General features: G+C 43.8%; 1 protein-coding gene across 2 annotated transcripts in view; it reads left to right on the forward strand.

Annotated features, from left to right (window-relative positions):
• Positions 1–24,576, forward strand: part of tmem98 (transmembrane protein 98) — a 75,779-nt gene that overhangs the window by 41,944 nt on the left and 9,259 nt on the right. For both annotated transcript variants that reach the window (XM_055657384.1, XM_055657385.1), the window contains exons 2-5: positions 5,355–5,561; positions 11,011–11,142; positions 16,810–16,843; positions 23,221–23,336. In XM_055657384.1, coding sequence (XP_055513359.1) covers positions 5,431–5,561; positions 11,011–11,142; positions 16,810–16,843; positions 23,221–23,336 — 413 coding nt within the window. In that variant the 5' untranslated portion in view covers positions 5,355–5,430. The remainder of the gene's footprint in view (positions 1–5,354; positions 5,562–11,010; positions 11,143–16,809; positions 16,844–23,220; positions 23,337–24,576) is intronic.

The raw sequence follows: 24,576 nt of genomic DNA on the forward strand, positions 1-24,576 counted from the left end.
TTCGCTGGTATAATGGTGTTAAAAGCAGAGCTGTAGTCTATGAATCAGATGTGCAGAAAGGAACTGCAGATGCTGGTTTAAACCTGAAGACAGGCACAAAAAGCTAAAGTAGCTCAGCGGGACAGGCAGCACCTCTGGAGAGAAGGAATGGGTTACGTTTCGGGTCGAGATCCTTCTTCAGGCTTGCAACTGGATTTAATGCGTTCCATAACTAGCTTCTCAAAGCATCATGATGGTGAATGTCAAGGCCACTGGATGGCAGTTATTATGGTATGGGGTCTATAAGACCATGAGGGAAATGGATAGGGTGGATTCACAGAGACTTTTAGCCTGGGTAGAACAATCAAGCACCCAAGGACATGGGTTTAAGGTTAGAAGGGAAATATTTAATAGGTTCCTGAGGGACAATATTTTCACACAAAGGGCAGTACCTACAGTATGTGGAATAAGCTGTCAGCGGAACTAGTTGAGGCAGATACAATAACAACAACATTAAAAAGACCTTTGGTCGGGAATGGGAAATATGAATGGGAAATATTTATTCTCTGCATTCTTTCCAGTTTAATAGCATCTTTCCAATACCAGGGTGAGCAAAACTGAACACCGCACACAAAGGTGGTCTTATGCAATTGTAAAATAATATAGTAAAAATAAATTAAAGATAGCGGAGTCAGGGGATATGGGGAGAAGGCAGGAATGGGGTCCTGATTGTGGATGATCAGCCATGATCACATTGAATGGGGTGGGAGGAAACCCAAGCTCCGGGAGAAGACCCACGTGATCACATGGAGAATGTACAAAGTCCATACGGACAGCAGCCACAGTCAGGATGAAACCTTGAAAGGCAGCAACTCTACTGTTGTGCCATGGTGCTGCCACAAATTGCTTCTCCTGTTTCCGCCTACATCACAAAGATAGGTGGGTTTTTAGGATAATTGGCTTGTGTAAATTACCCCTAGTGTGTAGAGAGACGGTGAGAATGTGGGATACCAAATAATTAGTGCGAAAGGGTGACGGATGGTGGAGTCAATGGGCCAAAGAGCCCGTTTCCATGTTGTATCCTTCAACCAATTCCATCAAAGAAGATCATGGCATGATCTCACCAATTTACCAGTTGTCAGTTCAGCAGCCCAGCAGCCCAGCAGTCCAGCAGGCTAAAAATGGCTTTGAGTAATGATCTGTGCAAAAAAAAAAAAACACATCTAAATCCAACTTTTAGTCACCAGATTGAAAAAACCTCCATTCTTCATGCCGTAATAAAGGTTAGAGTTTAGAAGCAAGACTGGTGTGCCTTACAGTACATGCGTTTTACAGCAGTGTAAATACAATCATTCACAACACTCCTGGAACAGTAACATGGATCCATAGAAAACTCCAAAAAAAATTATCAAACAACATTTGACATCAAGTCATGTTATTAAATATTACTTCAGAAATTAAAAGCTCGGTCAAAGAGGTCAGTTGTAGGGTGTGCATTCTCAGAGGAGGGGCATACTGATTCCAGAATACAGGAGCTGTGTTGCTGGGGATACGGGGGCATTGTGGAAGGGGGTGAATCCACAGAAAGCCAGAGACCTCAGCGGTTTGGAAGAAGCCTTAGAATTAGAAGATTACTGAAAGATACAGCATGGAAATAGGCCCTTCATCCCACAAAATCCATGCTGACCCATTCATATTAGTTCTATGTCATTCCACTGTCTCATTCACTCGGTGCACACACAGAGCAATTTACAGAGGCCAATTAAGCTACGCAGCTGCACATCTTTGGGATATGGAAGGAAAATAGAGCACCCGGAGGAAACCCACGCGGTCAAAATGAGAACATGCAAACACCACACAGACAATGATCAAGGTCAGGATTGAACCTGGGTCACAGGCGCTATGATGCTGCAGCTCTCCCAGGTGTGCCTCAAGAGAAAACAAATGTTTTAGCACAACTGAAAATACTATTCTAGTATTTTGCTAGCATGAAATAGGCTAGTGTGGCGGTTCCTGGGGAATAGGCCACTCCCGGGTTCATCCCCCTCGGCACTTGATGGACAGGTCCGGAGGCGGCTTTCAGCTAAGAAGATAAGAGCAGGGATTTTTGGCGCAAGACCGGGCTTCAGTCTCTCACTGAAGCGGAGAGTAGTTTGCTTTGCTCATTAAAGCCTCTACAGAATTTACCTGGCTCCTCGCCTTCATTCCGGGCTCTCTCACGCACCCGCTACACTAGGATTTTATTCCTTGAAGCATTGGAGACTGAGGGCAGATCTGCTACAGGTGTATAAATTAACATGGGGCATAGAATACAGTCTTTTTTCCAGGGTTGGGGAAACAATAATTAGAACTAGGTTTAAGGCAAGAAGGGAGAAGTTCAATAGAAACCTGAGGTGCAACCTTTTCACACAGAGGAGAGTACTTAAATGGAACCAGCTGCCAAATGAAATGGTTGGGGCAAGTACAATAACAATGTTTAATGGACATTTGGACAGGTACATGAAACGGAAAGGATAGAAGGACATGGGTCAATTTGGGGCATATAGGACGTCTAGATGGGCACTTGGTCAGCATGATGTATGCTGCATGTTTTCTGTATGCTGATGTATTAATTACTCTATGACTCTATGACTACCTCCAACAGCAGCTGGCGACACGGTAGTTGTACATCGCAGGTTCAGTGGTGAATTGGAATCAAATCTGTAATCCTACTGTGAATCCTTGGTTGACTGCTGCCCAATGAGTCTCTGCATCTGGATCTTGTCAGTATGAGCAGGGGACAAACTTTGAACAGTAGATTTTATTCACATTTATTATCACCTGTTAAACAAATCTTCCTCACACTGAGAAAAACATTTAAAGATGCTCAGTCTTAAGCTGTGTTTAAATTATTAGAGTTATGCCCCTGTCCCACTTAGGAAACCTCTGGAGACTTTGCGCCTCACCCAAGGTTTCCGTGTGGTTCCCGGAGGTTGCAGGTAGTGGAAGCAGGTAGGGAGACTGACAAAAACCTCTGGGAACCGCACAGAAACCTTGGGTGGGGTGCAAAGTCTCCAGAGGTTTCCGTTCAGGTTTCCTAAGTGGGACAGGGGCATTATTTACAAATTCTGATCCCATTACAACATGCCAACTAAATAGTGATGATATTTTTTCATTAGTTTTCTCTGATATCACTATACAGTGTGGAAGGTTATGGACCAGCGGAGATATGAAGTGTCTATAACTTGGAATTATGGCTGTCTCCTGATAATTAGACCACAGGACCAAATAGGAGTCTTGTGGATTAAGGGTCTAAACCCAACAAACACCTATTCCGAAGTAAAGTCTAGAAATCGCAAAGAAATATAATGCTAAAAATATCCAAATGGCCTGACAACATTGTGGAGAGTGAACCAGAGTCAATGATTGAGGATAGACAAAAATGTTACAGAAACTCAGCAGGGGAGGCAGCAACTATGGAGTGAAGGAAATAGGCAACGTTTTGGATCGAAACCCTTCTTCAGACTGAGACCTTGATGTGAAGTGTTCTTTCTGTTTCTGTCTCCACGTGAGATACGTGTTCAGCTTACTTTGACAGATATTTACTGCTTCTTCCAGGAGTTTGGCTAATGTGGTCTACACTGCTGGCTATCAACAACATAGAACAGAACAGTACAGCATTGGAACAGGCCCTTCGGCCCACAATATCTGTGCTGAACATGATGCCAAGACCGTCTCATGTGCTGCACATAATCAATATTCCTCTATTCCCTGCATATCCATATGCCTGTTAAAGTCTCTTAAAGCTGCTACTCCACCTGCCTCCACCACAGCCCCTGGCAGCACCTTTCAGGCACACACCACTCTCTGTGTAAAAATATTTGTCCCAATCAGCTCCTTGAAACTTTATCCCTCTCAACTTAAAGCTATGGCCTATATTTGATAACTCGGGTAACATAATACAAAAACATCAGAAACTACATTTTACATAAACTATTAGTGGTTAAACCAGTCGTGTATTTTGAATTCCCACACAACTAGAACAAACAGTAGTTTGACATCCATAAAGTAATCGAAACTGTTCCTCCATAAGGCTTAAGTTTCATTCTCACATTGTCGTCCATTAGGCCATTGGACAATGTTATTTTTCTAGCAGGGTTCTGAAGAAGAGTCTTGACTCGAGACATTACTTCTCCAGAGTTGCTGCCTGACCCGCTGAGTTACTCCAGCTTTTTGTGTCGATCTTTGGTGTGAACCAGCATCTTCAGTTCCATCCTACACATCTTCTTTTATTTGATTGCTCTTGACAACGGAGCAGAGAATGTTCACATTGTCTTTGTTCAACTTGCACCTCTGAATTAATAACCCCCAAAGACTGCTGACATGCCTGTGAGTGAGAGTTTAAAGTAGGCTTGGCAACTCTTCAATTGTTACTTCACACAAGGACAATTCAGACTAGGCCTTGTGTTTAAGAAGGAACTGCAGATGCTGGAAAATCGAAGGTAGACAAAAATGCTGGAGAAACTCAGCGGGTGCAGCAGCATCTATGGAGCGAAGGAAATAGGCAATGTTTCGGGCCAAAACCCTTCTTCAGACTGATGAGGGGTGGGGGGAGGCGGGGAGAAGAAAGGAAAAAAATGAGGTGAGGTGGAGGGAGGAGCCCGAGGGCTGAGGGAGAGATAGGAAGGGGAGGAGACAGCAAGGGCTAACAAAATTGGGAGAATTCAATGTTCATCCCCAAGCCCCCCAATTTCTGTGGATGCAGCTCTGCCCCCCCAAGCGGAAAAATGTTTTGGCCCGAGGTGCTAGTTCCACCCGCTCTCCAATTTTTGTGTCAGACTAGGAGCTCGCTCTGCCCACCCCCCCCACATCTCAACCAGTTGTGTTCAAGAGGAACTGCAGATGCTGGGCCGAAAGTACACGTGCTGGATATTTCAGCCTTTGCAGCAGCATAGATGCGAAGCTGCACCCCGAAACTTCTTCAGAGAGAGTTTCTCCAGCATTTTTGTGTCCCCACAGCTCAACCAGTTCCACATCTCATTCATTCCTCTTGAGATCACACCTTCCCTGGCCAACCATGGGTCGACCAGGGCTCCACCTTACCTGAGGTCATTTGTTGCCAGTCCTGATTGGTCCTGGACTTTTCTCGCCTCCAGCTCTTCACCCCTCCCCACTCACTGCTTTCAATCTCAAGAAGGGTCCCGACCCAAAATGTCACATCCGTTTTCTCCAGGGATGCTGCCTGACCCGCTGAGTTACTCCAGCATTCTGTGTCTATCGTACGCCTTGTTTTTATATTGTTACTCTATTGCATTGTACAAATCTTTCTTTACTTAATATCCATGCGATACTTAACACCAAAGCCAATGAAATACTCTTTTTTACATAAATTTCAGATAAAATGAAGCCATAAAGGACGGCAATAGAGATACAGAGGATCAGCCAACGTTAAACACACACGGTGTTATTGCCATGGAGACAGTGGTTATTGTAGCAATTGGGGTCCTCGCAACAATCTTTTTGGCATCGTTTGTGGCTCTAGTGGTTGTCTGCAGACATCGTTATTGTCAGTCCAGCCGCCTCTTACATCAGTTCGACTCGAAGTAAGTACCAACCATGGTAGAGGCATAGTCTATTTTGAAATGTTATCATTTCATTTTAACTCAGCGGGCAGGCAGCATCTCTGGAGAACATGGAAACCTTTCTTCACACTCCCGACCCAAAACATTACTTATCCACGTCCACTGGAGATGGTCTGATTCGCTGAGCACTTTCTTATGTAAACTAGCATCTAAAATTCCGTGTGTCTTTATTTAATTTTAATGTTATTTAAGTTTTTTTACTGCGCTGAAAACCTGTTAATATATATGAGAAGGTCAATTTGATGTACAATACTGCAGCAGTGGATACAGAAGGTAGACCACAGAACGGTACAGCACAGGAATGGGCTCTTTGGCCCACAATCTTTGTGCCGAACTGATCAATTCCTCTATTCCCTGCATTTCCATGTGCTTATCTAAAAGCCTCATATATCTGCCTCCACCACCACCCCTGGCAAAGTGTTCCAGGCTCCCACCACTCCCTATGTGTAAAATAAAATGACCTCACACATCTCCATTTAACTTTCCACCTCTCACCTTACAGCTATGACCTGCTGGACATTTCCACATAGGGGGAAAAGGTTCTGATTGTCTACCCTATCTATGCATCTCCTAATTGTATAAACTGCTATCAAGTCTCCCCTCAATCTCTGATGTTTTAAGAGAAAAGGATTCCAGATAGCCTGAGCTCCATTGCCCATGTGATACTAATTATGTTTAAAACAGGTTCATTGACATTGAAGCATGTAAGAACATCTCCCGTGTGTGTGAAAGATTCTGAATCAATGTAATGTCAAACTGTGTGTAGTCTATATATGAGTGCAGTAACTGGAAGAATCATAGCTCCAACGTATCCTTGCGACAGATTATAGATCTAATCTTACTGATATTATCAACAGCCTAGCCAAGAAATCACCATCAGTAAGGGCCGGTTTCATGGAAGTTCGAGGATTTCATTATATTAATAAGTATTTCTGCTCATTTACAAAATGCAAACTAAATTATAAAAAAAACGAATTTGTGGCTTCAGAATATCAGCCAAAAGATTGTTTAAAGAGCCTGCTTTATATGAAAGGAAATATTTGATGTGCTTGTGCACAAAGAGGCTGTGACATCTCAAGCTGATGTGTATAGCCTAACATAAGATTAGGTTTAGTGTATAGCCTAACCCGCATCTCCAGGCTTGGCGTGGGTGAGTCGGGTTAAAGATTAGCCAAATGTTTGCTCAAACACCTTGTATATATTTGACATGAGCAATGAGTCATGGAGTCAAATAATAGACTAGTTCTGTGAATGGACAGTAATCCGATGTAAGTTTTCAACTGTGATAACAAACTGTAAAAAAAATCTTGCTTCAATAAAGGAATTGTGCACCAACAATCACCTTAATAAAAGTTACTTTTGGATTTTTCATAAAAGGTATAACTTTCAAATGAAACTCAGGAGTTTGCATCAGACTTAAAGGGGCTGATTTTGACTCTCCCTGAAATCAGTGCAGGATTCTCAAGGCATGACTAGCCTATTGCTGGCAGTACATTTCATGTGTAGGAAGGAACTGCAGATGCTGGTTTAAACCGAAGATAGACACAAAGAGCTGGAGTAACTCAGCAGGACAGACAGCATCTCTGGAGAAAAGGTCGAGAACAAGACTTATGTCTAAAGAAGGATCTCGACCCAAAACATCACCCATTCCTTCTCTCCAGAGATGCTGCCAGACCCTCTGAGTTACTCCAGTTTTGGTGTCTATAGAAGTTCAGATGTGATGTTACAGTGAAGTTGTTGTGAGGCCACATGTGGAGTAGGTGTTCAGTTTTGGACACCCTGCAATAGGAAGGATGCAATTGAGCTGGAAAGAGTTCAGAGAAGATTGATGAGGATACTGCCAGGGCACGAAGGCCTGAGCTATAAGGAGAGGTTGGGCAGGTTAAGACTTTATTCCTCTGTGCGCACAAAACTGAGGGTTGATCTTATGCAGCCGCACAAGATCATGACTGGAATAGATGCACAGAGACTTTTCTCCAGGCATGGGAATCAAGAACCAGTAGACTTTAAGGTGAGAGGAACAAAATATAATAGGAATATAAGGGGCAACTTTCACTTTGAGGATGGTTGTATATGGAACGAGCTGCTCGAGGAAATAGCTGAGGCAGGTACCATAACAGCATTTAAAGGACACCTGGACATGTACATGGATAGGAAAAGTTTGGAGGGATATGGGTCAAATTCTGGCAAATAGGACTAACAGAGGGGTATCTCTCATTACAGGGAGATGAAAATTGCTTGTGGGTAGATCCGGCAGATATGAATTTGAGTAAATGGACATTGTAAAATGGAATAATAGGGGAGAGAACAGACTTTGATAGTTAAGATGAAGATACCTAAAACAAAGTGCTGGAGGAACTCAGCAGGTGAGGCAACATCTGTGGAGCAAATTGCACAAACAATATTTCAGGTCGATAGTCCATTTCCTTCCACAGATACAACCAAACTCATTTAGTTCCTCCAGTACTTAGAACATTGATCAATGCAGCACAGGAACAGGCCCTTGGGCCCATAATATCCATGTCCAACATGATAGAGTCTAGAGTCATACAGCATGGGAACAGGTTGTTTGGCCTAACTTGCCCAGGGTGACCAAGAAGCCCCATCTGTACTAGCCCACCTCATATCCCTCTAATCCATTCCTTTGCACATGCCTGTTCATATGCCTTTTAAATGTTGTCTAGTACCTGCCTCAACTACCTCCTCTGGCAGCTTTTTCCATACACCCATCACCCTTTGTGTGAAAAAGTTGCACCTTAGGTTCCTACTCAAACTCTTACAAGCTAATGTCCTCTGTTCCATGATTCGCCCACTCTGGCTAAAAGACCGTATCTATTTACCCCATGATCCTATAGAAACATAGAAACATAGAAATAGGTGCAGGAGTAGGCCATTCGGCCCTTCGAGCCTGCACTGCCATTCAATATGATCATGGCTGATCATCCAACTCAGTATCCCGTACCTGCCTTCTCTCCATACCCTCTGATCCCCTTGGCCACAAGGGCCACATCTAACTCCCTCTTAAATATAGCCAATGAACTGGCCTCAACTACCCTCTGTGGCAGAGAGTTCCAGAGATTCACCACTCTCTGTGTGAAAAATGTTCTCCTCATCTCGGTTTTAAAGGATTTCCCCCTTATCCTTAAGCTGTGACCCCTTGTCCTGGACTTCCCCAACATCTGGAACAATCGTCCTGCATCTAGCCTGTCCAACCCCCTAAGAATTTTGTAAGTTTCTATAAGATCCCCTCTCAATCTCCTAAATTCTAGAGAGTATAAACCAAGTCTATCCGGTCTTTCTTCATAAGACAGTCCTGACATCCCAGGAATCAGTCTGGTGAACCTTCTCTGCACTCACTATATGGCAATAATGTCCTTCCTCAGATTTGGAGACCAAAACTGTACGCAGTACTCCAGGAGTATATAAGATCATCCTACTGTGTTCCAAGGAATAAAGTCCAGGGTTGCCCAGCCATATGCTCAGGCCCTCAGATCCTAGCAAAATCTTCTGTCTTGGGTCTCATTCATTGTCAGAGTGAGGCCCAGCGCAAATTGGAGTAATAGCACCTCATATTTTGCTTGGGTAGTTTGCACCCCTATGGTACGAACGTTGACTTATCTAACTTCAGGTAGCCCTTGCTTTCTCTCGCCATCCCCTCACCCTCCCCAGTTCTCCCACCAGTCTTACTGTTTCCACCTACATTCTTTCCATGTCCCGCCCCCTCCCCTGACATCAGTCTGAAGAAGGATCTCGATCCAAAACGTCGCCAATTCCTTCTCTCCATAGATACTGCTTCACCCGCTGAGTTACTCCAGCATTTTGTGTCTACTATCTCTGCATTCATTCCAGTTTAATAACATTTTTCCTATAGTAGGATGACCAGAATTGAACATATATCCCCAAAAATGCTGGAGTAATGATGAATGTGGCTCAGGCAGCATCTCCGGTGAAAAAGCAAAAGAATAGGTGAGGATTCAGGTCGAGACCCTTCTTCAGACTGAGATTCAGGGGACAGGGAAACTAGAGGTATGAAAAGGTACAGAACAAATCAGAGGTGGCATGGATGACCAAGGAAAGGTGGAGCCCACAATGGCCCATTGTTGGCTGTGGAAGGGGCAATAACGAAGGGATATGAACAGTGGAACTAGCAGCACGCCTCGTAGCAAATAGCCTCTAATCCAGACATGATTCTAGCAATCTGCACTCTCTCCACTCTCTTCCTGTAATGGGGTGACTGGAGCTGCACTCTAAATGCAAAAGTCCTCTAACAAAAGTCCTATTAAAGCTACAGTGTGACTTTCTGTCCCTTATGCTCAATGCCCTCACCTATTAAGGCAAGCAGATCATATGCCTTGATCTTTACTCTATCAATCACTCCCCCCAAAGCTCATGTCTAATAAATTTGTAATTTGTCTTACTCCAATTTAGTCCCTTTCCGCAAGATTCAGAGTTTTGTAACCGGATGTTACTGGGAATGGCCAAGGTTTGAGTTGTTCTCAATTTCCCCTTTGTTCATCAGAAACTCCAAGGTCAATTACAGCAACCTGCTTCCAGCCTGATTGACATCAGTGACCTTATCAAAGACTATTTATTGTGTAGGAAGGAACTGCAGATGCTGGTTTAAACCGAAGATTGAGTAACTCAGTGGGCCAGGCAGTATCTCTGGAGAGAAGGAATGGGCGACGTTTTTGGTCGAGACCCTCCTTCAGACTGAAGACTATTTATTGATACTTGTTCGCTCCAAAACACCAATTTATTGTCACGGACTTCTTGGTTCTTGGTTTCTTGGTACTCCAAAATATTCCAATTGGAATTTAAACTTCGGTGCTGAACCTGATGTGTCAACTTGTGACTTGGAGTCTTAGAACCATAGACTTGCTGCATGGAAACAGGCCCTTTGGCCCAACTTACCCATACTGACCAACATGTCCCATCTACACTAGTCCTGCCTGCCTGCGTTTGGCCCATATCCCTCTAAACCGCTTATCCACATACCCATCTGTGTTTCTTAAAAGTTGCAATAGTCCTTGCCTCAACTGCTTCCTCCGACAGCTCGTTCCATACAACTACTACCTTTTGCATGAAATAGTTAGCCCTCAGGCTCCTATTAAATGTTTCCCCCCTCACCTTAAACCTATGTCCTCTGGTTCTCGATTTCCCTACTCTGGGCAAGGGACTCTGTGCATCTGCCCGATCTATTCCTCTCATGATTTTATACACCTCTATAAGATCACCACTCATCCTTCTGCGCTCCAAGGGATAAAGTCCTAGCCTGCTCAACCTCTCCCTATAACTCAGGCCCTTGAGTCCCGGCAACATCCCCATAAATCTTCTCTGCACCCTTTCCAGCTGGATCCTGATATAGGAAAGATGTTGTTAAGCTGGAACTTCTGTTTTATCTTTCCAACAGACCGACAGTGGACCTCATTGGAGCGATGGAGACCCAAAGCGAGCCCTCGGAACTGGAATTGGACGATGTTGTTATCACAAACCCTCACTTTGAGGCAATCCTGGAAAATGAGGAGTGGATCGAGGATGCCTCGTATGTATATGGGGCCTTTTGTTGTCTGGAAGAGCAATGAGTGAATTTTATTTCATGAACTAATGACGATGACCAAATAAATACTGTGTACACCCCACCATTCATATCCATTTCTACAGGGGTTTGTAACCAAAGACCATCAAAGACTTGGTGAGCTGTCCAGTGTGGTGGGGAGAGAAGTCTGCATTCTTAGTGGTGTTGTCTGTCAGATGAAAAGCAAAGCTAAGATCCCACCTGTTTCTCTGGGGATGTAAAATTGCTGACTTTGGGACTTTGGTTCCAGAACTATGGGATGTTGCTCTAATAAATACAGCCAATGCATTTTTACTTTGCTTTTTATTTTAAGTGTTATATAAAAGCATAATAGAATTTCCAGATATCCCACATTTTTAAAATGTGACTTTTAGGAATAGCATTGGCGAGTTTAAAGGGCAGTAGGAAACAGAAGATGGAATCATAAAGAATTGAAGATGCTAGAGTCTTGAACAAAATACAAATTGCTGGAGAAGGTCAGTGGTCCAGGCAGCATTTGTGGAAGGAAGAAGGATCCTGACAAGGAACATTGCCTGTGCTTTCATCCACAGATGCTGCTTGACCCATTTGGTTTCTTCAGAACTTCATGTCTTGCTCAGTAAACAGCACATGGTAACGTTCAGCTTGTATGTTTCAACATGTTTGTTTCAGGACTGCAGATTTCACTGGCTACAATCCTGACTTTAACCATAAACCTATCCATGGTCCTTGTACATTCTCATCCAAATCATCGATATAAACCACAAACAGCAAACCAAGCACCGATCCCTAAGGCATATCACTAGTCACAGGCCTCCAGTCTGAAAAACACCCTTCCACCATCACCATCACCCTCTGCTTTCTTCCAACCTACCCATGTTCCTGATCTGAACCCTGACTCCTGCTACACAGTCAGTACATACTCCCAATAAGAGGCAGTATATCTCCTGGTTATGTAATTCCACTATTCAGTGTATTAATTGTGAGCCGGATGCAAAACCATCATTGTTCACAAATGATCAGACACTGTATCTTGTGGCTTTTACTGTGGTTTCCCCTGATCAATATTGCTTAAACATAATGCCAAGTCATTCTCACAGGCTGTTGTCAGCACCTCGCTGAGAGGAAAGTGAATCCTGTGTGTCCTGCATGATCGCAGTCAATGCAGATCCAAAACACTCTTGACATAAACCACTTGGACATGTGGATTAATGATGGATGACAGACAAGTATGCAGTTCTTCTCTTATCTCCTTATATGGATGAGAATGTACAAGGCATGATAGTAAGTTTGCAGATGACTTTCAGGTGGGTGGTATCACAGACAGTGAAGATGGTTATACAAACTTAGAGCAGCATCTTGTTTAGTTGGGCAAATGGTTAATGGAGTTTAACGCAGATAAGTGCAAAGTGCTGGCTTTGTGGGAATCAAAGCACGGCAGGATCTTGACCGAATGGCAGATCACTGCAGTGTATTGTAAAGCTGAGGGATCCAGTAGTACAGGTACATAGTTCCATGAAAGTGGCGTCACAGGTAGATAGGATGGTCAAGAAGGTTTTTTTGTGTGCTTTAGCCTTCATCAGTCAAGGTATTATGAGAGACATAGATAGGATAGACAGTCAGAACCTATTTCCCCAGGATGGAAATATCAAATACTGGAAGCCACAGTCTTAAGTTGAGAGGAGTAAAATGTATGGTAGATGTGCGAGGCATGTTTTTTATACACAGGGAATGGTGGTGCCTGGACCGTGCTGCTGGGTGTGATGATGGAAGCAAATATAATTTTGGTTAGGCACAGGGATACGCAGGGAATGGAGGGGCATGGACAGGCAGTGGTGAGTGGAGTGCCGCAAGACTCGGTGTTGGGGCCGCAACTGTTTACCATATATATTAATGATTTGGAAGAGGGAATTTGCGGCAACACTAGCAAGTTTGCGGATGACACAAAACTGAGTGGCAGTGTGAACTGTGAAGAGCATGTTAGGAGGTTGCAGGGTGACCTGGACAGGTTGAGTGACTGGGCAGATGCGTGGCAGGTGCAGTATCTATCTATATTACTAAAAGTCTGGTCTTGACCGATTTTGGCTCGCTGTGCTACGATTTCCGAGAGAACGGCGCCACCTATGGCCGTCATTTTTGGCCACCTCGCTCAGAGCCCTTCTCCGCCTTCCGGGACCGGAAGATTTTTCCCATCTATGAAAAATCAGAGAGATATTAATGTTTCTAAATAATTTGCCATTCCCTCTGTTGCCCCTGCTGGAGGGAGGGGGAGGGACTATAAAACCAGGAAGTGGTGTGCCTCACTCAGTCTTTCCGTCACGTCTCTCTGAGCTCTGAATAACACTGAACACATGTCTACTCAACTGTGAGTGCCTTTAATGTGGTTTGAAAATGAAAATATGGTTGGTTTGAAGTAAAAACGCACTGCTAATGAAGTAAAAACGCACTGCTAATGAAGTAAAAATGCACTGCTAATGGTTGTTAGTGTTTAAAAAATGTTGAGAATCTCTCTCCTGTCAATCACACCAGAAGGCCACACCTTTTCCGGTGGAAGGGGGAGGGATTATAAAACCTGGAAGTGTGGGTGTGGCTCAGTCTCTGTATGATGGGGGAGGGAGAGGTCACAACTCTGAGCTGTGAATCAACTGAACACACTGAATGTCTACTGAACTGTGTGTGGTGTTTTGTGTGGGTTTTATGGTGGTTTCACCTTGCTTGAAATGGTATGAAACTGCATTTGAATATGGTGGCCTTGCACCCTGCATGAAATGTTATGAAACTGCATTTGAATGTGGTGTTGTTGCACCCTGCATGAAATGGTATGAAACTGCATTTGAATTTGGTGGCCTTGCACCCTCCTTGAATGGTATGAAACTGAACTTGAATTTGGTAGTCTTGCAACCTGCTTGAAGTGGTTGGAAACTGCACTTGAATTTGGTGGCCTTGCACCCTGCTTGAAATGGTGGGAAACTGAACCTGAATTTGGTGGCCTTGCACCCTACTTGAAGTGGTAGAAAAATGAATTTGAATTTGGTGGCCTTGCACTCTGCTTGAAATGGAATTTCAAGGAATAGCCGTGAGTCAACTGCCAGCCCACCAGCCGTGAGTGAGCTGCCAGCACATCAGGCTTGAGGGACTGAGCTGCCACCCCACGAACCCACTGCTAATGAAGTAAAAATGCACAGCTAATGAAGTAAAAATGCACTGCTAATGAAGTAAAAATGAATTGCTAATGAAGTAAAAATGCACTGCTAATGGTTGTTAGTGTTTAAAAAATGTTGAGAATCTCTCTCCTGTCAATCACACCATGAAGGCCACACCTTTTCCGGTGGAAGGGGGAGGGATTATAAAACCCGGAAGTGTGGGTGTGGCTCAGTCTCTGTATGATGGGGGAGGGAGAGGTCACAACTCTGAGCTGTGAATCAACTGAACACACTGAATGTCTACTGAACTGTGTGTGGTGTTTTGTGTGGTTTTATGGTGGTTTCACCTTGCTTGAAATGGTATGAAACTGCATTTGATAAATGTGAGGTTATCCACTTTGGCGGCAAAGACAAGGGGGCAGATTATTATCTCAATGGGGTTAGGTTAGGTTAGGTAAGGGGGAGGTGCAGCGAGACCTGGGGGTCCTTGTACAACGGTCACTGACAATTGGCTTACAGGTACAGCAAGCAGTGAAGAAAGCTAATGGAATGTTGGCCTTCATAACAATAGGATTTCAGTATAGGAGTAAAGAGGTTCTTCTGCAGTTGTATACGGCTCTGGTGAGACCACATCTGGAGTATTGTGTACAGTCATGTTCTCCTAATTTGAGGAAGGACATCCTTGTGATTGAGGCAGTGCAGTGTAGGTTCACGAGATTGATCCCTGGGATGGCGGGACTGTCATATGAGGAAAGATTGAAAAGACTAGGCTTGTATTCACTGACGTTTAGAAGGATGAGGGAGGATCTTATAGAAACATATAAAATTCTAAAAGGACTGGACAAGTTAGATGCAGGAGAAATGTTCCCAATGTTGGGCGAGTCCAGAACCAGGGGCCACAGTCTTAGAATAAAGGGGAGGTTATTTAAGACTGAGGTGAGAAAAAACTTTTTCACCCAGAGTTATGAATTTATGGAATTCCGTGCCACAGAGGGTAGTGGAGGCCAAGTCACTGGATGGATTTAAGAGAGAGATAGAGCTCAAGGGGCTAGTGGAGTCATGGGATATGGGGAGAAGGCAGGCACAGGTTATTGATAAGGGACGATCAGCCATGTGTTGGATTGAAGGGCCGAATGACCTCCTCCTGTACCTATTTTCTACGTTTCTATATATAGGTTCAGTATGTGTAAACATTATTCGTGTTATTCCCTTTATCATGTATCTATCTGCACGCTGTGAATGGCTCAATTGTAATCATGTATTGTTGTAAGTTTAGTTTATTGTGACGTGTACTGAGATACAGTGAAAAGCTTTTGCTGTGTGCTAACCAGTCAGCAGAAAGACAATACATGATTATAATCAAGCCATCCACAGTGTACAGATACATGATAAAGGGAATAACGTGAATAACGATGCTAAATGCATTTCGTTGTCTCTGTACTGTACATTGACAATGACAATTAAAATTGAATCTGAATCGGATCTGAATCTGAATCTGTTTAGTGCAATAGAAAGCCAGTAAAGCAATCAAAGATATTGTCTTTCCGCTGACTGGTTAGCAAGCAACAAAAGCTTTTCACTGTACATTGATATATGTGACAATAAATTAAACTCTACACCATATAACCATATAACAATTACAGCACGGAAACAAGCCATCTCGGCTCTACAAGTCCGTGCCGAACAACTTTTTTTTCCTTTAGTCCCACCTGCCTGCACTCATACCATAACCCTCCATTCTCTTCTCATCCATATGCCTATCCAATTTATTTTTAAATGATACCAATGAACATGCCGCCACCACTTCCACTGAAGTCATATCCTCTTGTTTGAATCTTCCCTATTCTCAAAGGCTTGTCCACATCAACTCTGTCTATCCATCTCATCATTTTAAAGACCTCTATCAAGTCCCCCCCCTTAACCTTCTGCGCTCCAGAGAATAAAGACCTAACGTATTCAACCTATTTCTGTAACTTAGTTGTTGAAACCCAGGCAACATTCTAGTAAATCTCCTCTGTACTCTCTCTATTTTGTTGACATCCTTCCTATAATTGGGCAACCAAAATTGTATACCATACTCCAGATTTGGTCTCACCAATGCCTTGTACAATTTTAACATTACATCCCAGCTTCTATACTCAATGCTCTGATTTATAAAGGCTAGCATACCAAAAGCTTTCTCTACCACCCTATCTAAATGGGATTCCACCTTCAAGGAACTATGCACGGTTATTCCCTGATCCCTCTGTTCAACTGTATTCTTCAATTCCCTACCATTTACACTGTAAAACTGTAGCAGAGAGGTGCCTTTCACAGCATCATATTTGGCACATACATTGTAGACCGAGAGGCCTGTTCATGTGTTGCACTGTTCCATGTTCTAGAATTATCTTGCTTCTGTTTTTATTTTGCACTTCCATAACATCTGTATGTAACTGTGGGAACTTTGCGATTGAAGGATATCTGGGGTATTGATGAACATGTGTAACTGAGGTAAACTTCTATTTTCCAGGGGTTTGGTGTCACATTGCATTGAGATTCTCAAGGTAAGAATTGTGTTAGCATTCATTGGGAAGCAAAATGAAGTGTCAAAGTTTATATTACTAAGAGACATTTATTTATTTTTTGGAAACTTTACCCTTCGGGCTACAAAATTCAAATACTATTGGTGTCAACACTATGCAATTGAAAATATTTTGTAATGACGACTCGCAGATTATCTCAAATCCCTCCAGACCTTTGAGCAGGCACTCCCCGACTGCATTGCTCAACATGATTTCCAACATTGGCAGTAGAGATGTAATTCCTATCCAACTATCTCATTGCAGGGGATGTAAATCACAATGGTCCAGAGATTGCCTGAACATGGGCATTCCTGAGCTACCACTGTAGTAGGATACTAGAAAGGCAATGCCTCTGTCCTAAGGTTCCCAACCCACTCTTCAATCCTTCCAGCAAACTCAGTGACTAATGACCCTGACCCACCCTGTCCCAAACTTACTGATACATAAACAATAGGTACAGTAGGCCATTCAGCCTTTCAAGGTGATCATTCAAAATCCTGCCTTCATCTAAATCATTAATATATATTGTATATAGCTGCGGTCCCAGCACCGAGCCTTGCGGCACCCCACTAGTCCCTGCTTTCTCTCTCCCTCCTTTCTTAAAAAGTGGGATAACATTAGCTGCCCTCCAATCCACAGGAACTGATCCTGAATCTATAGAATATTGGAAAATGATCACCAATGTGTCCACGATTTCTAGCGCCACTTCCTTAAGTACCCTGGGATGCAGATCATCGGGCCCTGAGGATTTATCACCCTTCAGTCCCATCAAGCTACCCAACACCATTTCCTCACTAATGTTAATTTCCTTCAGTTCCTCCGTCACCCTAGATCCTCTGAACCCTAGTACATTTGGGAGATTGTTTGTGCCTTCCTTAGTGAAGACGGAACCAAAGTACCTGTTCAACTTTCCATTTCTGCCATTTCCTTGTTCCCCATAATAAATTCACCTGGTTCTGTCTTTTAGGGACCCACATTTGTAATAACTAATCTTTTCTTTTGCACAAATCTAAAGAAACTTTTAGTATCCTCCTTTATATTCTTGGCTAGCTTACCTTTGTACTTCATCTTTTCTCCCCGTATTGCCTTTTTAGTTGCCTTCTGTTGTTGTTTAAAAGTTGCCCAATCCTCTGGCTTCCCGCTCATCTTTGCCACGTTATACGTCTTCTCTTTTAGTTCTATAATGTCCTCGACTTCCCTTGTCAGCCACAGTTACCTCTTACTCCTTTCAGAATCCTGTTTGGAATGAAATGATCCTGCATCTCCTGGATTATTTGCAGAAATTCCTGCCATTGCTGTTCCACCGTCATCCCTGCTGGGGTCCCTTTGCAGTCAACTAAGGCCAGCTCCTCCCTCATGCCCCCACAATTCCATTTGTTCAACTGCAATATACTTCTGATTTTACCTTCTCCCTCTCAAATTGCAGATTAAAATTTATCATATTATAATAAGTTCCCTTATCAGATCGGGTTCATTACACAACACTAAATCCAGAATTGCCTTCTCTCTGGTAGGCTCCAGTACAAGCGGCTCTAAGAATCCATTTCGGAGGCACTCTATAAACTCCCTTTCTTGGGGTCCAGTAACAACCTGATTTTCCCAGTCTTGATTGCACTGGAAGTGTCGTCCGTTCCGACAGCTTCCAAGAGGGTGTACCTGTTTTCAACAGTTACAGCCACTGGGGTCTCCTGCACTCCACGCTTACTTCCCTTCCTCATTGTCACCCACCTTCCTGTATCCTTGGTGTAACAATGTAATTGTAGATCCTGTCCAAGAAGCTCTCATTTTCCCGGATGGTCCTGAGATCATCTAGCTGCTGCTCCAGTTCCCTAACACGGTCCTTCAGGAGCTGCACCTGGACACAATTTGTACAAGTGTAGTTGTCAGAGGCACCAGCAGAGTCCCTGACTTCCCACATCCTGCAGGAGTCACACTGCAGCGTATGGTGTGACACAGCCTAAAGTTGGAGGACAACTTGTTCTATTTGATCTGATTTGATTGTGCACGCCAGGTTCATTGCATACGTTGAAACAGGGCGGATCACGTGAAGGTTGCAATCTCCCACCCCATCTGTCATTATTTCAGTAGATAAATCCCAATGGGTTGAGCTTCTCACCTTCTCCACCTCTGACCGTAGTCTCCTCACCTCAGCCTCCTCGCCAAAGGCACTCGAGCCAAAGACTCACACTTAGCTCACCAAGGCACTTCACCTCAACAAGGCCACTCTGCTGCAGCTGCGCTTATTATTACCTGCTACCTAATCAACTACTTTAGGGCTAATTTGTAAATTACTCAAACCTGGGCCTTTGCCGCTCTTTTTAAATCTTTGTTCCCTCTGACTCACCTTCTTTCAGCTTATACTAGCTCTCACTGCTTCTGGCTGCTGCTTCTCACCTACCTTCACGGTAAGGGGATCTTATAGAAACATGTAAAATTCTTAACGGATTGGACAGGCTAGATGCAGGTTAAATCTTAGGGGAGTCCAGAACCAGGGGTCACAGTTTAAGAATAAGGGTAGGCAATTTAGGACAGAGATGAGGAAAAACGTCTGTGAATCTGTGGAATTCTCTGCCGCAGAAGGCAGTGGAGGCCAATTCATTGTATGTTTTCAAGAGAGAGTTAGATTTAGCCCTTAGGGATAAAGGAATTAAGGGATATGGGGAAAAAGCAGGATCGGGGTACTGATTTTAGATGATCAGCCATGATCATATTGAATGGCGGTGCAGGCTCGAAGGGCCAAATGGCCTACTCCTGCACCTATTCTCTATGTTTCTATACTTAATAAGAATGGACACATTGGCAACGTTAATGATGGTTAATGGGCATAGGGAGAGCAGGGGAAATAAAGTGGATGCACTGAGCTTTTTGTTTGGCCTTGAGCGTTTAGGAAATCTAGGTCCTATGTTCTCATTGCCTTTTGGCGAAGGTATGTTTTTATGTTTCTAACCTTGGTGTGGTACCGTGAGTTATGCCCCATCGGAACCATTAAGGTATCTATCTGTGCACTCCTTCTTCCCCTGCTCCAGCTAGTCTTTGATGCTGCATCATCTGCCTCACACTGTACAGTATTCAAAGGAAACTGTGTAACAGGGAATCAGTGTGCTGCACAATAGTACAAGAACAAGACAACAGGAATAAGCCTCTGGTCTTTCAGGCCTTGTCTGCCATTTAACGTGATCCTGGTTACTCTGTGCTGACTCAACTCCGCTTCTGTGCTATTTCCCCATGCCCATCTTTTCCGTGACCTATCAAATGACCACCCACCTCCACTGTGAACATTTCCATTGATCGAGCTTCCACAACCCACCAGGGCAGAGAATTCCAGAGACAGACTCCTCTCTGCAGAAGGACATTTCAATTGACCATGTCCCCTTCTCCAAGATTGTCCCATTCATGAAAACAACTCAACATCTACCCTGTCAAAGCCCCTTATGCCCCTGTCCCACTTAGGAAACCTGAACAGAAACCTCTGGAGACTTCGTGCCCCACCCAAGGTTTCTGTGCGGTCCCCGGAAGTTTTTGTCAGTCTCCCTACCTGCTTCCATTACCTGCAACCACCTGTAACCTCCGGGATCCGCACGGAAACCTTGGATGGGGCGCAAAGTCTCCAGAGGTTTCCTAAATAGGACAGGGGCATAAGGATGGTTGGTAAAAAGTCTGAAAACAGTCTGAAGAAGTGCCATGACCCGAAACGTCACCTATTCCTTCGCTCCATAGATGCTGCCTCACCCTCTGAGTTTCTCCAGCATTTTTGTCTACCTTAGGATGGTTGGAATAAGGTAATCCACATCCTTCTAATGTCCAAGGAATACAGGCCTAAATTATTTAGTTGCTCTTTGAGGCCGACCTCTCCTCCCATGAATTAGCCTGGTGAAGATCCTATGTCGAGACTACAAAGTTATGATATCTTTATATTTTAGATAGGGCAACCAAAACTAGGCAGTATTCCAGGAGAGGCATCGCCAACAATTCATTGCCACAGATGGTTGTGGAGGCCATCAATGGATATTTTTCAGGCAGAGATTGATAGATTCTTGATTAGTGCAGGTGTCAGTGGTTACGGGGAGAAGGCAGGAGAATGGGGTTGATAGATCAACCATGATTGAATGGTGGAGTGGAGTGCTGGGCAGAATGCCCTAATTCTGCATCTATGCAAAAATAAAAAAATAAATTGGATAGTTATATGGACGGGAAGGGAATGGAGGGTTATGGTCTGAACGCAGGTACATGGGACTAGGGGAGAATACGTGTTCGGCACGGACTAGAAGGGTCGAGATGGCCTGTTTCCGTGCTGTAATTGTTATATGTTATATGTTATCATTTATGAATTTATGAACCCTGTACATCTCCAACCAAACTTTCTAGTCCCATTGCAATGAAGATCAAAATGTCACACCTTCTTAACTACTTGTTGCACCTGCCTCTTAGCCTTTCCTGATTCATGCATGAGAACATCTCATAGAAACATAGAAAATAGGTTCAGGAGGAGGCCATTCGGCCCTTCGAGCCAGCACCGCCATTCATTGTGATCATGGTTGATCGTCCCCTAACAATAACCCGTGCCTGCCTCCTCCCCATATCCCTTGACTCCACTAGCCCCTAGAGCTCTATCTAACTCTCTCTTAAATCCATCCAGTGATTTGGCCTCCACTGAATTTGAATTTTTGAATTTGAATTTGATTCCTTTATTGTCATTCAGACCTTTCGGTCTGAACGAAATTACGTTGCCTGCAGTCATACACAGTAACAATAAATAACAAAACATACAATAAACACAAATTAACATCCACCACAGTGAGTTCACCAAGCACCTCCTCACTGTGATGGAGGCAAAAGTCTTAGTCTCTGTCTCTTCCCTCCTTGTTCTCCCTCTGCGCTGCACTGCCCTCTGTGGCAGGGAACTCCATAAATTGACAACTCTCTGGGTGAAAAAGTTTTTTCTCACCTCAGTCTTAAATGACCTCCCCTTTATTCTAAGACTGTGGCCCCTGGTTCTGGACTCGCCCAAAATTGGGAACATTTTTCCTGCATCTAGCTTGTCCAGTCCTTTTATCATTTTATATGTTTCTATAAGTAGGGTCTCGATCCCCCTGTACTTCACTCACTTTACTCTCCACAGATGATAATCTGTCTTTTGATTTCTCATTGTTCCTGACTTCACACTTTCCAAGATGAAACATTACTTGTCCACTCACTCAGTCTATCCCACTGCAGAATCACATGTCCTTCCATATATTTCTGTACCATCAGCAAATTTTTAATTCTTACCTCCCTCCAAGTCCGTAATGAAAATAATGAACAATTGCTGGTTTAGAACTAAGGCCCACGATACTCCACTCATTATCCCTTCGAGAATGTAAAGGGCCCGTTTATTCCTACTCTGCAAGAAGGAAATGCAGAAGCTGGTTTAAACCGAAGATAGCATCTACAGTTGCTTCTTACACATTTCTTCTGCTTCACTGCCAAATCTCTTCAAGGTATGTCTACTTTGAAGAAGTTCTCTTCGTCTCACAGACGAGAGTTCTGCAACATCCTCTCTCGCTGTTCCTCCTCTGTGATTCCTCCTGTTCTCTTACACATCACTGTCTATATCTCTCATTTTCCTTTCCCCTAACTAATCGGAAGAAGGGTCTCCAGCGATCCCCGTACACTAACACTATTCTGAACACCAGGGACGTTACAATTATTACCGAAGCCAATTAGCCCACAAACCTACACATTCTTTGGAATGTGGGAGGAAACCTGAACACCCGGAAAACCCCATGTGGTCACGGGGAGAATATGCAAACTCCGTACAGACAGCACCGTAGTTGAGATGCAACCTGGGTCTAAGGCAGCAACACTACTGTTGTGCCATTGTACTAGCAACTGTAGGACCAAGATAATCCAACCACAGAAGCTTACACAGTGTGGGGGTATCATCTTCATCAGGACAGATGTCATCTTCATTGATCTGTTGACTCTGGCTATAAAGCAGCTAAGGCATGCTTGCCGTGTGAATAGGGGTTGGAAGGTTGCTAAAGATCCCTGACTCCAATGACGAGGAGGAAAGCTGTCCTGGAACACGGTGCAGTTAGTAGGCAGAAGGCTTGGAGGAATGAACACCCAACAGCACTTAGTTTGAGTGTTTAAGAAGGAACTGCAGATGCTGGAAAATTGAAGGTACACGAAAATGCTGGAGAAACTCAGTGGGTGCAGCAGCATCTATGGAGCGAAGGAAATAGGTAACGTTTCGGGCCAAAACCCTTCTTAGTTTGAAATGCACAGACCCAGCAGAGGCTAACTTTGTTTTTTTAATCATTGTAGTGGTTCAAGAAAGCCCGCTGATGATCTTGATGGACTTATATTTCATTTTACAGATATGTCACACTCTAACTGAGAAACTCGTTGCCATGACGATGGGATCGGGTGCGAAGATCAAATCTCCAGCCAGGCTGAGTGATATTATCGTGGTAGCGAAGAGGATTAGCCCAAGGTGAGAGAGGCCTACAGTTTCATCCTGCAACTGCTCCAGAATGTGCAGACATTAATGAGTAATCTGCAGAGCAAACATTCCAGCTGTGATGGCCTTGTAAATCCTGGATGTTATAAGAATAGAGCATAAAGCATGGAAAACAGATCCTTCAGCCCAACTTGCCCACGCCGACCAACATGTCCCATCTACACTAGTCCCATCTACCTCCATTTGGCCCTTTCTCAATAATGTACCTGTCCAAATGTCATTATATCGCCATTTATATCACTCGTTTCCCTTTCCCCTGACTCTCAGTCTGAAGAAGAGTCTCAACCCAAAACATCACCTATTCCTTCTCTCCAGAGATGCTGTCTGATTCGCTGAGTTACTGAAGCGTTTGGTCTCTTAAATGTCATTATAGTACGTTCTTCAACTACCTCCTCTGGCAGCTCATTCCATATACCCTCACCCTCTGTGTGAAAAAGTGTCCCATCTTACCCCTCTCGCCTTAACCCTTTGTCCTCGGGTTCTTGATTCACTGACAAGGTTAAAGAGTGTGTGCATTCACCCCATCTATTGGCCTCATGATCTAGCAGAGGCTATGACAGAAGTATTTCAAATGTCATTAGAAACGGGAATAGTGCCGGAGGATTGGCGTACTGCGCATGTTGTTCCATTGTTTAAAAAGGGTTCTAAGAGTAAACCTAGCAATTATAGACCTGTTAGTTTGACTTCAGTGGTGGGCAAATTAATGGAAAAGATACGTAGAGGTAATATATATAAGCACCTGGATAAACAGGGTCTGATTAGGAACAGTAAACATGGATTTGTGCCTGGAAGGTCATGTTTGACTAATCTTCTTGAATTTTTTTGAAGAGGTTACTAGGGAAATTGATGAGGGTAAAGCAGTGGATATTTTCTATATGGACTTTAGTAAGGCGTTTGACAAGGTTCCTCATGGAAGGTTGGTTACGAAATTGTTGGGTATAAATGCAGGAGTAGCAAGATGGATTCAACAGTGGCTGAATGGGAGACGCCAGAGAGTAATGGTGGATGGTTGTTTGTCAGGTTGGAGGCAGGTGACTAGTGGGGTGCCTCAGGGATCTGTGTTGGGTCCACTGTTGTTTGTCATGTACATCAATGATCTGGATGAAGGTGTGGTAAATTGGATTAGTAAGTATGCAGATGATACCAAGATAGGGGGTGTTGTGGATAATGAAGTAGATTTCCAAAGTCTACAGAGAGATTTAGGCCATTTGGA

The sequence above is a fragment of the Leucoraja erinacea genome, chromosome 27 (assembly GCF_028641065.1).
Source record: "Leucoraja erinacea ecotype New England chromosome 27, Leri_hhj_1, whole genome shotgun sequence".
Lineage (NCBI taxonomy): Eukaryota > Metazoa > Chordata > Chondrichthyes > Rajiformes > Rajidae > Leucoraja > Leucoraja erinaceus.